General features: G+C 38.1%; 2 protein-coding genes across 6 annotated transcripts in view; one reads left to right on the forward strand and one right to left on the reverse strand.

Annotated features, from left to right (window-relative positions):
- Positions 1-11,374, forward strand: part of LOC124545062 (very low-density lipoprotein receptor-like) — a 70,608-nt gene extending 59,234 nt beyond the window's left edge. Inside the window, exons 5-6 of the mRNA XM_047123859.1 lie at positions 5,473-5,653; positions 11,149-11,374. Of these exons, the coding sequence (XP_046979815.1) occupies positions 5,473-5,653; positions 11,149-11,298 (331 nt within the window). The 3' untranslated portion in view covers positions 11,299-11,374. The remainder of the gene's footprint in view (positions 1-5,472; positions 5,654-11,148) is intronic.
- Positions 11,375-11,376: 2 nt separating this feature from the next.
- LOC124545060 (cell cycle checkpoint protein RAD1-like) overlaps positions 11,377-13,958 on the reverse strand; it is a 59,760-nt gene continuing 57,178 nt past the window's right edge. For all 5 annotated transcript variants that reach the window (XM_047123858.1, XM_047123855.1, XM_047123857.1 and 2 more), the window contains 2 exons: positions 13,456-13,509; positions 11,377-13,222 (listed from right to left, as the gene is read on the reverse strand). In XM_047123858.1, the coding sequence (XP_046979814.1) occupies positions 13,477-13,509 (33 nt within the window). In that variant the 3' untranslated portion in view covers positions 11,377-13,222; positions 13,456-13,476. The remainder of the gene's footprint in view (positions 13,223-13,455; positions 13,510-13,958) is intronic.

Below are 13,958 nucleotides of genomic sequence, written 5' to 3' on the forward strand. Positions count from 1 at the left end.
CCTACAGAAGTAAATGCATCTTCTTTTTTTGAAGAAAATTTTAATAGGTTTTTAGCATCTGCCTCTTTGTAGGTTTTGGAAAAAACTTTTTTGGTAGATGCTTCATATTCTAGACATGTATATTTGATCAACCAAGACTTCTGAAATTATCTTCCCTTACCGGATTGTCCAGGCTTTGGCTGTGAATGGTTCTCACCTGAAGATGACGAAGCAATTGACGACACAATAATTTTTGGAGGTTGACTTGCAGTATCGTCAACTTCCAAGCACGCCTTTTTGGTAACAAATTTATCCATTGCAAACTTAATTCGCTATACACTAAGAGGCTAATGTAAATGAATAAAATATAGTCATATGAAATAATCCACTAGACACTAAAGTCGGAACACTAAACACGTTTGTAGCATGCACTGAATGAAACTATCCCCACTGAATGACTGTGACAGCAGGGTGGGCTTTATATAGCCGCGTCGTCGTAATGTCTCAAAGCGTCAAGGCGACGCAAGGCGGCGGTTTCCAGGCGCTTCTGCTCCAGTCCTTTTGATGTTGCTGCAGCCACAGCCCTGGTCCGCCAGCGCCAGCCTTTACCTGATGGTTCGCGCACCAGGACAAATTCTAAGTGTGCCCATAGCACCGTAACACTATCATGATTCACACCTCTTGTTTTCAGTTAACCTGCTTACTACTGTAATAATTATTTGTTTTAGCTCATTACTGAACGTATTTTAAAAGGTAACTATTGTCACACAAGGAAAATAAAAAATTCCAACATAATTTTGATTTTACAAAGCATAATATAAATAATAATTTTCTTAAATTATTGGGAAGGGGGGGGGGGCCTCTGCCCCCCAACCACCCCATATGAATTTTTGAGGGGCTCGGGCCCCCTCAGGCCCCATGGAGTCGGCGCCTGTGGTATGAGTAGATTACAAGCACAGATGGAAGGTGTATGAAATTAGTTATAACTCTTTTGAAGAAACCATGCATGAATTCACCAGAAATGATTTTAAAATATGTGGGAAATCCCATGAATTGAGATTGTGCACTGGGAGTACACGGACTTGTATTCAGCAGGAAGGTGGTCTAAATTCCCGTCTGCTCATTCTGATTTACGTTTCATGGGGTGTCCTTAAATTGCTTTAGGAAAGGCACAGATGGTTCCATTGAAAAATATACAATCAATTTCCTTCCCAAATCTGAGTTCCCAGTCTCTAATGATATGGCTGTAGACAATACATTAAACCCTAATCTTTCTTTTACTTCTGGGGAAAACCTAATCTGGTTGGATGAATGAGGATTTGAATGTCACTCTTTTCTAATACATATCAATATCTTCAACACTGCAGCTACCTAGATTGGATCTTTAGAGAAACACTAAATCAATTGGATAAGGATAGTTCACAAAATTGACTGCATACTTGACACAGGAACCACCTATGAAGTTTTCTGAAAAGACTTAAAGAAATCACAGCAATCTTACCACAGGATGATCACATAGGATGTGAACACTTCCAACAATGAATCTTAGTGTTGCTTCAAAATCATTCTGTTGTCTTATAAGAAAGCAGTGTGGTACAGTGGCTAAAGTGGTAGACCAGTATTAGGGGACAAGATAAGACTGATCTTCCTGTCTGTTCATCATGGCATAGATTTCAAGTGGTTTTCATAAATCACGGTAGTCATGTTCTGAGAGACTTATTTCAACAATCATCTCCATCTCCCATATACATTACTAAAAGACTTAAAAGGCCACCTGGTCCCAGGTACTGGTAGTTTATTAAACATGTTCCAGGGGCAACCAAAAATAAGGTTTCCAGTACCTCATATAACTGCTGACCAAATTTAAAAAACTATCATAATCTACTCATTAACATATATAATCTTACATTAAAGGTTTAACACAATAAGTCAAGTGTTAGAATTAGAAATTGTGTATATGTTTTGAGATAGAATCTAACACAGCATGAAAATTTCCCAATTTGGTATTTGAGAATGGGAGCACTTCATGACTTCCAACAAATAATTTCCAACCTTTTCGAACCATATTTTTCACTGCCATGCCCCACAAAAAAATTAATACATTTTAGCTGTTCAGCAGAATCAGGAATGATATTTTAACTTATTTCTTCTGAGCCCTAAACTCTATTTGCAATGCATTTTGCAGACAGTATCCACATATACCACTGAATGTACCTGCAAAACTACATTATTGTATGGCACATAGTACAGGAGATGTGATGTCAGAAACATTGAGATGCGTGAAAAACTAGCTTTATTTCAAACAGAGAGCAAATTACCCAAACTTTACTTGTCCAGTGTTTGATAATGATGATAACACATTAACTCATTTGCAAAGTAATCAGACGTTCGAATTTGTTTTATACATGGAAGTTTGATTCTATAAAGGAATGGGGATGATGCTTATCTAATGAGAAAATATTCAGTTTCTAATAAGTTTGTTATCAGTAGGCACCCCCCCCCCCCCCCCCCCCACACACACACACACACATACACATACATTTTACAGTTTGATCCAAAGAACCAAGGTATCTCAAAGTTTAAACGTAAATTTACTGGGATTTATGTCCACAACATTATTGAAATTATTACTGACAACTTCGGTACAATATTGTACTTTCTACCAAGCCAAAATGGAGGTGGGAAAAAGGGAGTGAAGTTCAAAAAGGAGCATAGGAAGAACGTGTATTTGATCTCTCATGTTTTCTTGGTGTGTTGATTAATGGTGTACTTTCAGTGCCTAATTGAGCCCCCACCCCCACCTCCAGTACTTCAGCAACCTACTCGGAAGTCTTCTTCAAACAGACTGTGTACTGTTGATGTCATGTGTCATGTCACTACTTAGAGTGAAGTTCACCTCCCAGCACCCACTACACTCTGATGCTCATTTATTTTTCTGAGCCTGCCCTGTTATTCCACCAATACATGTTCTCAGCATTTTACATATCTGAGGCATGTTATGGCCAACAATATCTAACTAAATTTAATGCCAGATCCAAAGGCTTGCTTAAATTGTAACTTGCATCCCACTTTACTAAATTTTTTGATTTCATTGTTTTAATATACTTCTTAATTGCACTGTCGCAGAAACCTGGTGTTTGCACTAACATACTGGTCTCATAGTATTTCACTTCATGGTTATATTCAAGGCAGTATGTATATTTGTTGCACTAGGTAGTAAGGTTGGCTAATGTCAAGCTCAAAAGGAGACAGAATGAATTATGACCTTAGAGGAAGAAGTCTTAAGCAGTAGCTGAACGCTGTTTCTTCTACAAGTTAAAATATCCGACTCGAAAGTAATTGTTATTATAAATTCTTAAGTTTTTATTTTTTACACTGCCTATACAATTAAGCAGTAATGTATCTTTTATATCCAATTCATAATTAAAACTCAAGCTGGTGAAAACGTGCAAAAAAAACTGATTATTTTGTTTTGCATCTAACAAATATTAGTTATATATTCTCACTGAAATATCCACAACCACTCATGGTGAATGCTTCGTGGTGAATAAAATCTGCTGCAGCTGTAAATTCCTTTATTTGCGTAAAGGTATGTGTACAACCCATATTTCATGAAACTAATCCCATCTTCAGGTGCTGCTTGTAGCTGTAAATGAAGACTAAGTAGGACACTACACAGAATTGATTAACACTTGTAGGCCCGAAAAGGCTGTAAGTCATTATCAGAAAATACCTCAATTGCATACAACAAAACCAGTCAAGTCATGTAGAAAAATTAGCTACTTTGTCCAGTAGTATGAGAGAGCATTTGCCAGTGAAGCATGAAAAATGTGGTGTCGACCCACGAAACTCAAAGTAAACAGTACTAAATCCGTAAATATGCACTCACAGTCAAAAAAATATAACCTAACAACTTACTACAAATGGTCTGAGCACACACACACACACACACACACACACACACACACACTCTCTCTCTCTCTCTCTCTCTCTCTCTCTCTCTCTCTCTCTCTCTCTCTCTCTCTCTCCCCCCCCCCCCCCCCCCCTCTGCTCAGTGGCCACGTGTGAACAAGTGCCAAAAGAACGTGAAAAATACGAGGAAATTCTGTTGCCAACATCCACGCCTCACCTCCACACTACCTCACAAAGCAACCCAATACAGATAACACTAAAATTACATCATCATATGAAAGTCCTACAGTTCAGATAAAGCGTGTGAAGTGCTATGCAATAAATGCTGTTGTCAGGAAACAGTAATAAAGCAACGGTACAAGATATATTAAATCAAGGAAAAAAATATATATATATACCCAGAATGAAACACAATGGTACAAGATATGTTAAACACACAGAAGACACCAATACCACACATTAAAAACTGTGAGGATGAAGGTGGTGTGACCTATCGCATATGACAGATATGTACAAAACCAAAAATTGAGCACTAGTTGTATAATTATGAAGCACAAAATCTGAAGTAAGGGCGAAGTCAGGACTAGACATTGTGTAAATTATGTTGTAAATAAACCCCTGAATATCTATTTATTAGGTATGAAACAGATATAAAGAGAAGATGAAGAAAAAAAAAAAAAAAAAAAAAGAGGTATCGAAAAACTATGAGACTAATCCCAGTTGACACCACATGCAACCCCTAAAATTCGGGTCAAGATACAACACATAACATTTATATGTAGACAACCATATGCAAAACCTACTTTACATGTCATGCTGGGTGTACTCAACACACAGTTGTCTGAGCACTTACAACGTAAGTAACTTTTTGCAGTTCATCAGCTGGCATTTTGGTTGTTTGTAATGGCATTTATGCCCTGATGTTGACTTTCTCAAGAATATATCGCATCTCAGGCCATTTGTAGTAGGTCATCAGGTTATATTTTTCCATCTATGAGTACATATTTATGGATTTAGTCTTGTTTTTTCGGTCAGGCCCTATTTTCCTTGAATCTTACCAGTTGAACCCATACTTTTCTTGCATGCTCCACACAGGCTCTCTCATACTACCGGATAAATTTATTAATTTTTTTGCGTGACTTGTACGGTTTTGTTGTACATTATTAAGGTATATCCTAGGGCTGGTTTACTGCTTTAATGGCTATTCTAACGTAAAATAAATAAATTTTAAGTGTGTCCTACTTAGTCTTCATTAATTTTTACAGTAGCATCTGAAGACAGGATTAGTGTCATGAATCCCAGGTGGTGTACATGCTGTTAACCAAGAAAAGGAATATTGAAATTACAACTGCAGTGGATTTTATTCACCTTTAACGAATGTTAGTAAGCCTTAACCAGCTATTTTGCCACATAGCTCGAATGCAAATGATAAGGTCTAGTGACACACAGCCTGCAATAAACTTTTAATGTTTAACTTTAATGCACAATAATGCATTAGCATTAGGAAGTAAACCGTATAAAAACTCCAGTTGTCTCAGATCTAGATTTCTAAAAACAGAATACCACCATTTCATTTCACAGATCAGATGAACGACCAGCGGGTGGATGTCCCCACAGAAACTGCCGTGGTCCAGGTCGCATTCCGTGTGCTGACAGGCGTGGATGCATAACGCCTAATCAGCAGTGTGATGGTCGCAGAGACTGCCGTGATGGTTCAGATGAGACTGGATGCCAACGCTGCCACTCGGAGTTCGAGTTCCAGGTATGACATTAAATGACAGTGGCAGGAAATCTCCATATAACATAATACTTTTGGAGACCTGTAATTTTTCATGAATATTTAAATATGTGGATGTAGTATATGTATGTGACTGAGTTGGATGAGAAATTCTGCCTTGTGCAAAATACCTTTGGAGTTTCACCCAGACATGTTTCAGCACCTTTTGTGCTATCTTCAAGAGGTTACTTTATTTTCTTTCTGTAAAATTCTTGTTATATATTAACATTTACAGAAATCATTTGGTACTTAATACTTAAAGTTGTGAATGAATTGATTGTTGTCAAATATCATACATGGTTTGTTTACAGTTCACTGTTGAGATACGTATTACTGGATTGATGCAGTATATGTTGTTTATTACAATATGTCTAACGTTCTGGCTGTATAACTTATTTGAAAAAAGTGTGCATGTATGCATTATTTTACATGTGGCTGTATAGTATTCATTTGAAGTGTCATTGGCATTTGGTTTGTGTGTGTGTGTGTGTGTGTGTGTGTGTGTGTGTGTGTGTCTGTTTTCTGGGCTGGGAGGGTGGGAGGAAGCGAGAGAGGTTGTTGTGGAAAGGCATCTAGAGTGTGTGTTGTGCAGTATGGGGGAGAGGGAAAATGTGTTCTGAGGGTTGATCATGTGACGTTTTGGTGTGGGGGTGTATTGCGTATTGAATCGGAGACCTAGAAACGATGGAGACGCTTCATTCCCACTGTAGCCCTCAGTGGTTCACAACCCCACAACAGGCTACAGCAGTCCACGCAACCCACCACTGCCCCAAACCAAACCCCGGGTTACTGTGCGGTTAGGCCCCCAGTGGACTCCCTGCAAACGTCTCATACCAGACGAGTGTAACTCCAAATGTTTGTGTGGTAGAGTAATTACGGTATACATGTATGTGGAGACAGTGTTTGCGCAGTAGTTACCAACATAGTGTAACTGAGGTGGAATAAGGGGAACCAGTATGCATTCGCCTTAAAAACATCCACAGGCTGGCCAGCACACCGGACCTCGACACGAATCTGCCCAGCAGATTCGTGTCGGGGAGCGGCATGCCTTCCCGCTCAAGAAGCAACACGTTTCACCATGCAGCCAGCTGGGCAGGCTGGTATGGGTGTTATTTACATAGTTCAATTGTCGCAAAGAGAGCTTTATTGCACAGTGATGCATATTCATTTAGTACTTTCTTTTCTTGGGCTATTGATCTTTGGATGTGATAGTTTTCTTATTAATTTTTGGTATAGGCTGTTACTAGTTGTAAGAATCTTTAAGTCAGTTTCAATGTTTTTGGGTGGTGATTCTGTGCTATTAAGTGATCTACAAATGTTGAGTGTGAGCTATTGCTTTTCAGTGCCCTGATATGTTCTGTGTACCTGGTTCTCAAATTCCTGCATGTTTGACTCCCATATGCAGATTGAATGCAATAGCAACTTAGTTGGTATATACCAGACTGGTTGTATTTGTCAGCATTGCTAGGATTTCTTCCAAGTCTGTTTTGTATTCTGTATGCAATACACTAATGAAACAAGGACTAAATATAGCATACAGAACCAACAATACAACAGAAAACAGACTTTTAACAATTGTGGCAATGAGGTGGAAAATATGGTCCAAGGAAATAGTTTCTTTCAAAACCCTTACAATTTTGCCCAAGTGTGAAAGGCAGTTACCCTCCTAATTAGTTAACCTGAGAAATTTACAATGTCACCAGTTTATAATTTTTGCAAGTTTGAACTAACACTTTTGTTTTTATGTATTAATGTTACCTAATATACACTATGGTTCCCAAAAAGTTGACTGCCATTTTAACATGAGGAAATTAAAATAGATGTTTAATCCACATATGTATGAATTACAACTGCCAATCCAAAATTACAAATTATTGTGAGCAGCTTGTTTATAACCACATATTAATTGCATAAATTATGCTTCAAAATAAACCTACATGTCAAGAGCGGTAGAGCCTACAAAATTTATAAGGCTCTGCATTTAGCATTCTACAGACAGCTCGCTACTCGACACACTAATTTTGTGTCACTTATAAGTAATGTGATAGCACTTTTATGAACTTACAGTTTAACTTACCTTTGACCATCAGCTGCAAAGTTTTCATGCTATGTTCCACAATAACTGATACTGAATGTATACCGGAAAGGGCAGCACGAATATTCACAGATTTATTTCACCACTGGGAGCGTGTTACAGAGATGCTGAAGAAACTGAAATGGCAGACTCTTGAAGACAGACGTGAACTATCCCAAAAAAGCCTACTTACAAAGTTTCAAAGGCTAACTTCATATGATGACTCTACGAGCATACTACTTGTTTCCATCGGGAACTTGAGAGCAACCTTAGATTATTTACAGCACGCATTCATTAAAACAATAATTCTTGCCACATCCCATATTTGAAAGGAAAGAAAAGCAGCACTAACAACTGGTACAAGGGGATGTATGCTCTGTCATACACTTCACAGTGGTTTGGAGAGAAATGATGTAGGTGTAGAACTGGTTTCAGCTGAGGAAGAAAGATTAGGACTTAATGTCCTATTGACAATGAGATCAAGAGAGAGGCATCAAAAACCCAGAGTGGATGTGGAAAGGAAAAGAAATCGTTCATGTTTGTTTCAAAGGAATCATCCCAGTAGTTATTTTATGAAGGTTATTCAGAAAGTAGGGAACGTTTCCATCTGACGCAGCTAGGTACGCGCCGATTGCGTATATTTTGGTATGTGCGTGCTCGGCAGCTCAGTCGGTATCCATCCGTGACAGCGGGAACATCTCTATGTATCTGGTTTTTTCGATATTTGAATTTGAAATGTGCACTGCAATCGAAAATCCCACCTGTTGTGAGATGCGGTTGTGATATGGTTTTGTTGGCAAAAAAACCTATAACCTATAGAAATTTATCATGAACTGTGCAAAGTGTACGGAAACAATGTAATGAGTGAATGTTCCGTTCGGAAATGGTGCATTCGGTTTAAAAATGGCCGAACCAACGTTCATGATGAGGATGGATGCCCGACCATAGTGATTTGTTCAAGCCAATTATTATCTGCAATTTAGTTATATTTTTGTTTATTTTGGTAGTACTGTCTTTTACGTTGATGATGCATGCTTTGTTTATTTTTTGTTATATCTTTGCAATTTTCAAGCTGCTAGGTTAGTTTTGTCAATGCTCCACTGTCCATTTGCACCAAACAAGAGCAATGTTCAGTGATCCGTTTTTTGTAGTCGGAAGTGGCCGAACTTCATCGAAGGCTTTCGGTGCAGTACGAGAGCAGTGTTTTGCCACAAAGGAGTGTCTATGAATGGATTGAAAAATTCCACAATGGTCGCACAAGTGTTATGCACGATGAAGGAGCCGGATGACCGCTTACCACCACAAATGAAGAAACCATTGAGCGTTCATGTGAAATGATTCTCTTAGACAGACGATCAACTATTGACAAAGTGGCACATCGTCTGCAAATTAGTTATGGTTCTGCCTACGAAATCATCCACAACAGACTTGGGTTTCATAGTTTGTGCAAGATGGGTCCCAAAACAACTCACACATTTGCATAAACAAATGTGCTTGGACATCTGCAAAAAGCATTTGGATCGCTGTGGTAACGAAGGGGAGAACTTCTTAGACAGGATCATTACTGGTAACGAAACATGGATCCATCATTACGAGCCAAAGAGTAAACGGCAGAGTATGGAATGGAAACATCCAAATTCGCCGTGCAAGAAAAAGTTCAAGACCCAACCGTTCGCAGGAAAACTGATGCTTACAGTTTTTTAGGATGCACAGGTCATGTACTGGAACATTATGGGGAAAGGGGCACAACAATAAACAGTGTACGTCACAGTGAGATGCTTACAGCCAGGCTAAAACCTGCAATTTGAAGTAAATGCCAAGGATTGCTGTCAAAAGATGTTGTGTTGTTGCACGACGATGCCCGTCCGCATACTGCTGCCCACGCTGCTGAAACGTTCCAGAAACTCAAATTTGAAGTACTGGATAATCCTCCATATAGTCCTGATCTTGCCCCTTATGACTTGTTTGGTCCATTCAAACAGGCCTTGGACGAAGCAGTTCATTCCTGGCTCGCAGCTCAACTGAGAACCTTCTTTTATGAGGGCATCAGGAAGCTTGTACAATGATGAACCCAGTGCGTTGAAATGCAAGGAGAGTATGTCGAAAAATGATGTTCTTGTAAGTTTCCTATTTGATTACAATAAAATTTTATAACTACTTTGCGGATAATAATTGACTTACTCTCATATGTAGTTTTGCTAATATTAACTTACATACTATGCCAAACTAGATGTTCCACTTGTTTCCTGGTACATCAACGGAAAACACAGTAGTTTAAAACAACTTGATTATCAAAAGCTTCCACAAAGCATTTCTAACTCTACCAGTATGCTGTGATTCACATATCCACTAAAGAGAGCATAACATTATTTGTTTTCTGTCAATAAACTTATATGACATTAGGCAAAATTGCCTATTTCCATTGAGGCTCTCAAATGGGACAAATACCAATCCCTAATTGTAGCTCAAAGTGAGCAAAGCTTCAGTTCTGTTGATTTTTACATTGATGAGGTATATGACAAATCTAGGAATGCCACAGAACTCTTAAATAATTTTTTGAAGTACAACAATAAATATGTAGAATTGCAACTTTTTTTTAAAACTTAACTTCAGCTCTAACTGCTGGAATTGCTTGAGCTACAGTGGTGTGTACAAGGCAAAATGTAGAGATGAAAGAATACTTTCTGTTGTCAGCAGTGTGCTGTCTGTGTCTTTCCCAAACCACCACCACCTATTTTCTCCTCTGCCAACTGACATCAATAGGGTATGCACTACTAGGGGCCAAGGGGCCACTGTTTATGCTTCCAGTACTTTCACTATCACTTGTTAAAGTAATATTTTGTGTTTTCTTTATGTCAGTCATAATGAACAACGAAAGGGTAAAAAAGTTGTCACTGTATATGCACTAACATGAAGTTCATCAAGTGTTCAATGTGCACCTCACTGACAGATGTGGCAGAATGGCTCTGTTGGGTAGTACCTCACATGGCCTACTCTCTCTTGCTATTATACATCACTCAACATTCTTGCTTGTACAGTAATCTAGCTATGGGTCGTCCTAGACAAACTCTCCAAAACAACTGAATTTCCTGTAGCACTTCAAATGTTTACAACCTCCTGCTTCATTATCATAACCAAAATGAATTATTTGAAGTTTTTCTGTAGCATCTTTACATATTTTCCTTTGGCATATCCTTTATGATATGCTCCGGAAAATGCTCACACAGTACTGTTGCATACACAATCTGATGCCTTTCTCTTGAAATTTAAATGGCACAGCTACAGAGTTTTATAGCAACAGTGTTGATTTCATTCATAAGAGACAATCATACCAATTACCTTTTCAACTGGTGGTAATTATGTGTTGTACATAACTGGACTGAACTCATTTCATTTATGTTTCCAGTGTCACAACAAACGCTGTGTACCACAAGCATGGTTATGTGATGGCCAAGCAGACTGTGAAGACGGAGAAGATGAGAATTATTACAACTGCCGAGAGCATTTCACACTTCAGCGCGTAATACAGCCACTGTTATTTGCGGCCAATTTGTAAGCTGGTTGTACAGAAAGTAGCATGGTTTGTGCTCAAGAGATGGTCTACTGAAATACTATACATATTTTGAACAATAGCTCATTATTTTTGGCATTTATTTCAATACACAAAATATAAATACATAACAGTTACATCAAACAATGCATACAATAAACAGAGTAGTAAGTTTTAACAGTATTGGTCACTGAAGCAACTGCCCAAAGAGTTATGCTTGTGTGCAGGCAGAAAGAAGTACGAACTTTACTGCTCATAGTAGAGTAGAACTGCAGGTACACTCCACTGCAATACATTACTGACAGTGGGTGAATTATTAGCGTAAATATTGAATGTCTAAGGTGGTAATTCCAATCTGTTACTTATCAATAATCTTTCTAACTGATCACCCCAAATACCATCTTACATTTCGTTTCAGTATACACTTTTCAACACAGTTTTCTATGGAAAATACATTTATTTAGAATCATTTTAGTCCCTTCAAAGGATGAAATATAATGGAGATGTTACTTGTTGCTGTTATTTCTTTCATTATATTCTAGACCAATTCCACTGGATTTATATTTCAGTAATATGGAAGTAATCATAGACTAGAAAACTTCGTTTTTCTTTTTTTCTCCCCAACTATAACTTCAGTTAATGCTGTTTATTGTCATCTTTTATATGAAAGGGGTCTTACTGATCATATGCCTCAACCATTTATTTTCTGTCTAATGCACTGACTGTCCATTTGCTGGTGATATTCATTCTTGCTTGATCATCTTAGATGCTGTGCCACCATCTGCTTCTGAACCTTCCTCTTGGTTGCATTCCATCCATTTCTCTAAAGAATGCTATATTAGGTAGTCTCAATAATTTTATTGCATGACCGGCACAGCACAACTTTCTCTTCTTCAGCATCTAAAGTTGTTATTTTTTCCTAGTTTAACATTCACAAATTATGACCAACACTGTAGTAGAATAATATGTAGAAGAAAATTCTGAGTTAACTGTAAAATGTTCTTTTAGCAGCTGTTAAATGTGTATCTATTTCTGTGTCTGTCTGTTGTCCTTAGGAAGAGTCCTTAACTATTTGCAGTTGTGCACTTTCTTGAAGATTAATCCATCTACAGCGAAGGGTGCATCAATTAATTTTTCCTGTTCACCCTTTAATTAAAGTCCTCGAACTACTACCAAAAATCACACATTAACTGAGATTTTCAAATGAAACTAACTTCATCTCTGCAATGCACCAAAGTAGCACTCCAAATGGTACCCCAATTCACAGAAATTTCTGGAATTTTTTTGTTAAGGCAGCAAATCTTTACTATAGGGTGGATATAAATCTGAGTCTTAGTTGTCTCTGTATGGCAATTTTTTATGCTTATTTGCATTCTACAACAGTACACACAGAAGTGCTGCCCATTGTTCATAGCATGTTACAATTATTCAGAGGACAATGCTTTAACCAAAGATACAGATTTTAGTTTTCTTTTGATATAGAAGATATCTATGTGGCATTAAAAAATCAACTTCACTATCTTTTCTAATGCTGTCCAGCAGTATCCTTCACAGTCTACTCATGTTTCTGTAAAAATTAGCAGCCCCTTCCACAGTGTTCGGTAATGATGTGGTGAGAGCTTTGCTGTCTGCTCTTTAAAGAATTTGAATACATTTTACATAATATTTATATTCAGAAGTCACATTTTCTGTGGTATTTTCTTCACTGGCATCTCCAGTTTCGCCATTTATGTAACAGTTTTTGCAAACATTAGTGTATCATACTAGTCTCTGTAGCACATAGAACATGTCAACTGCAGTTTTTGAGATATGCTCCCCCCACCCCCAATCCAGTCTCTCCACACTCCTTCACCTCATAAGTCCTTTGTAGCTTGCACCATTAGTTCCAATAAATGTTGCTGGAAATGCTTCGTCAGACGTGTTGAGCCACCTGAAGGAAAAAAAAAAAAAAAAAAGTTTTGATAAACTATATAAACATATTTGCTTTACTAAATCCAGCCTAAACAAAACTGTCTCACAAAATTGCCAATTTATGTTTCATTTTGTTCACACGAATGGTGGTCACATATGGACCGATTTAACATGTTGCAATCAATTACAAGGCATCCAGTTGTCAGCATAGACAGGTGTCACTTAGAATAATAATTTCTGTTCAATGCTTACTTGTTATCAGTTGGAAATTATTCAGTCATCATCAGCTTCTGCAATAGGTGTACACTGTAAAATAAATAAATCAAAATAAATCAGCTGTCAGCTAAACGAAATATATTTTAGCTTCCAACACACTATTTTAACTCTCTCTCTCTCTCTCTCTCTCTCTCTCTCTCTCACACACACACACACACACACACACACACACACAGAGAGAGAGAGAGAGACAGAGACAGAGACAGAGAGAGGGGGGGGGGAGGGCGGGGCAGAGGGAGTTAGGAGAAGGAGAGTTACAGGGAGGGAGGGGGCATGGCATGAAGGGCGGTGTGGTGCAGTACAGTCTGGATTCTCGACAACGTAAAAAGAAGCAAGGTGGGAAAGTAGAATAAACTATGAGACAATACCAATTTCAGGCAACAACAAGGAATGTCAACAATGCACGAGAAATATCTGAATATACTGGGTGATTCAAAAAGAAAGAACAGATTTCAGTTGTTTAATGGCAAACTACGAAA

Source organism: Schistocerca americana, chromosome 8, assembly GCF_021461395.2.
Source record: "Schistocerca americana isolate TAMUIC-IGC-003095 chromosome 8, iqSchAmer2.1, whole genome shotgun sequence".
NCBI classification, from domain to species: domain Eukaryota; kingdom Metazoa; phylum Arthropoda; class Insecta; order Orthoptera; family Acrididae; genus Schistocerca; species Schistocerca americana.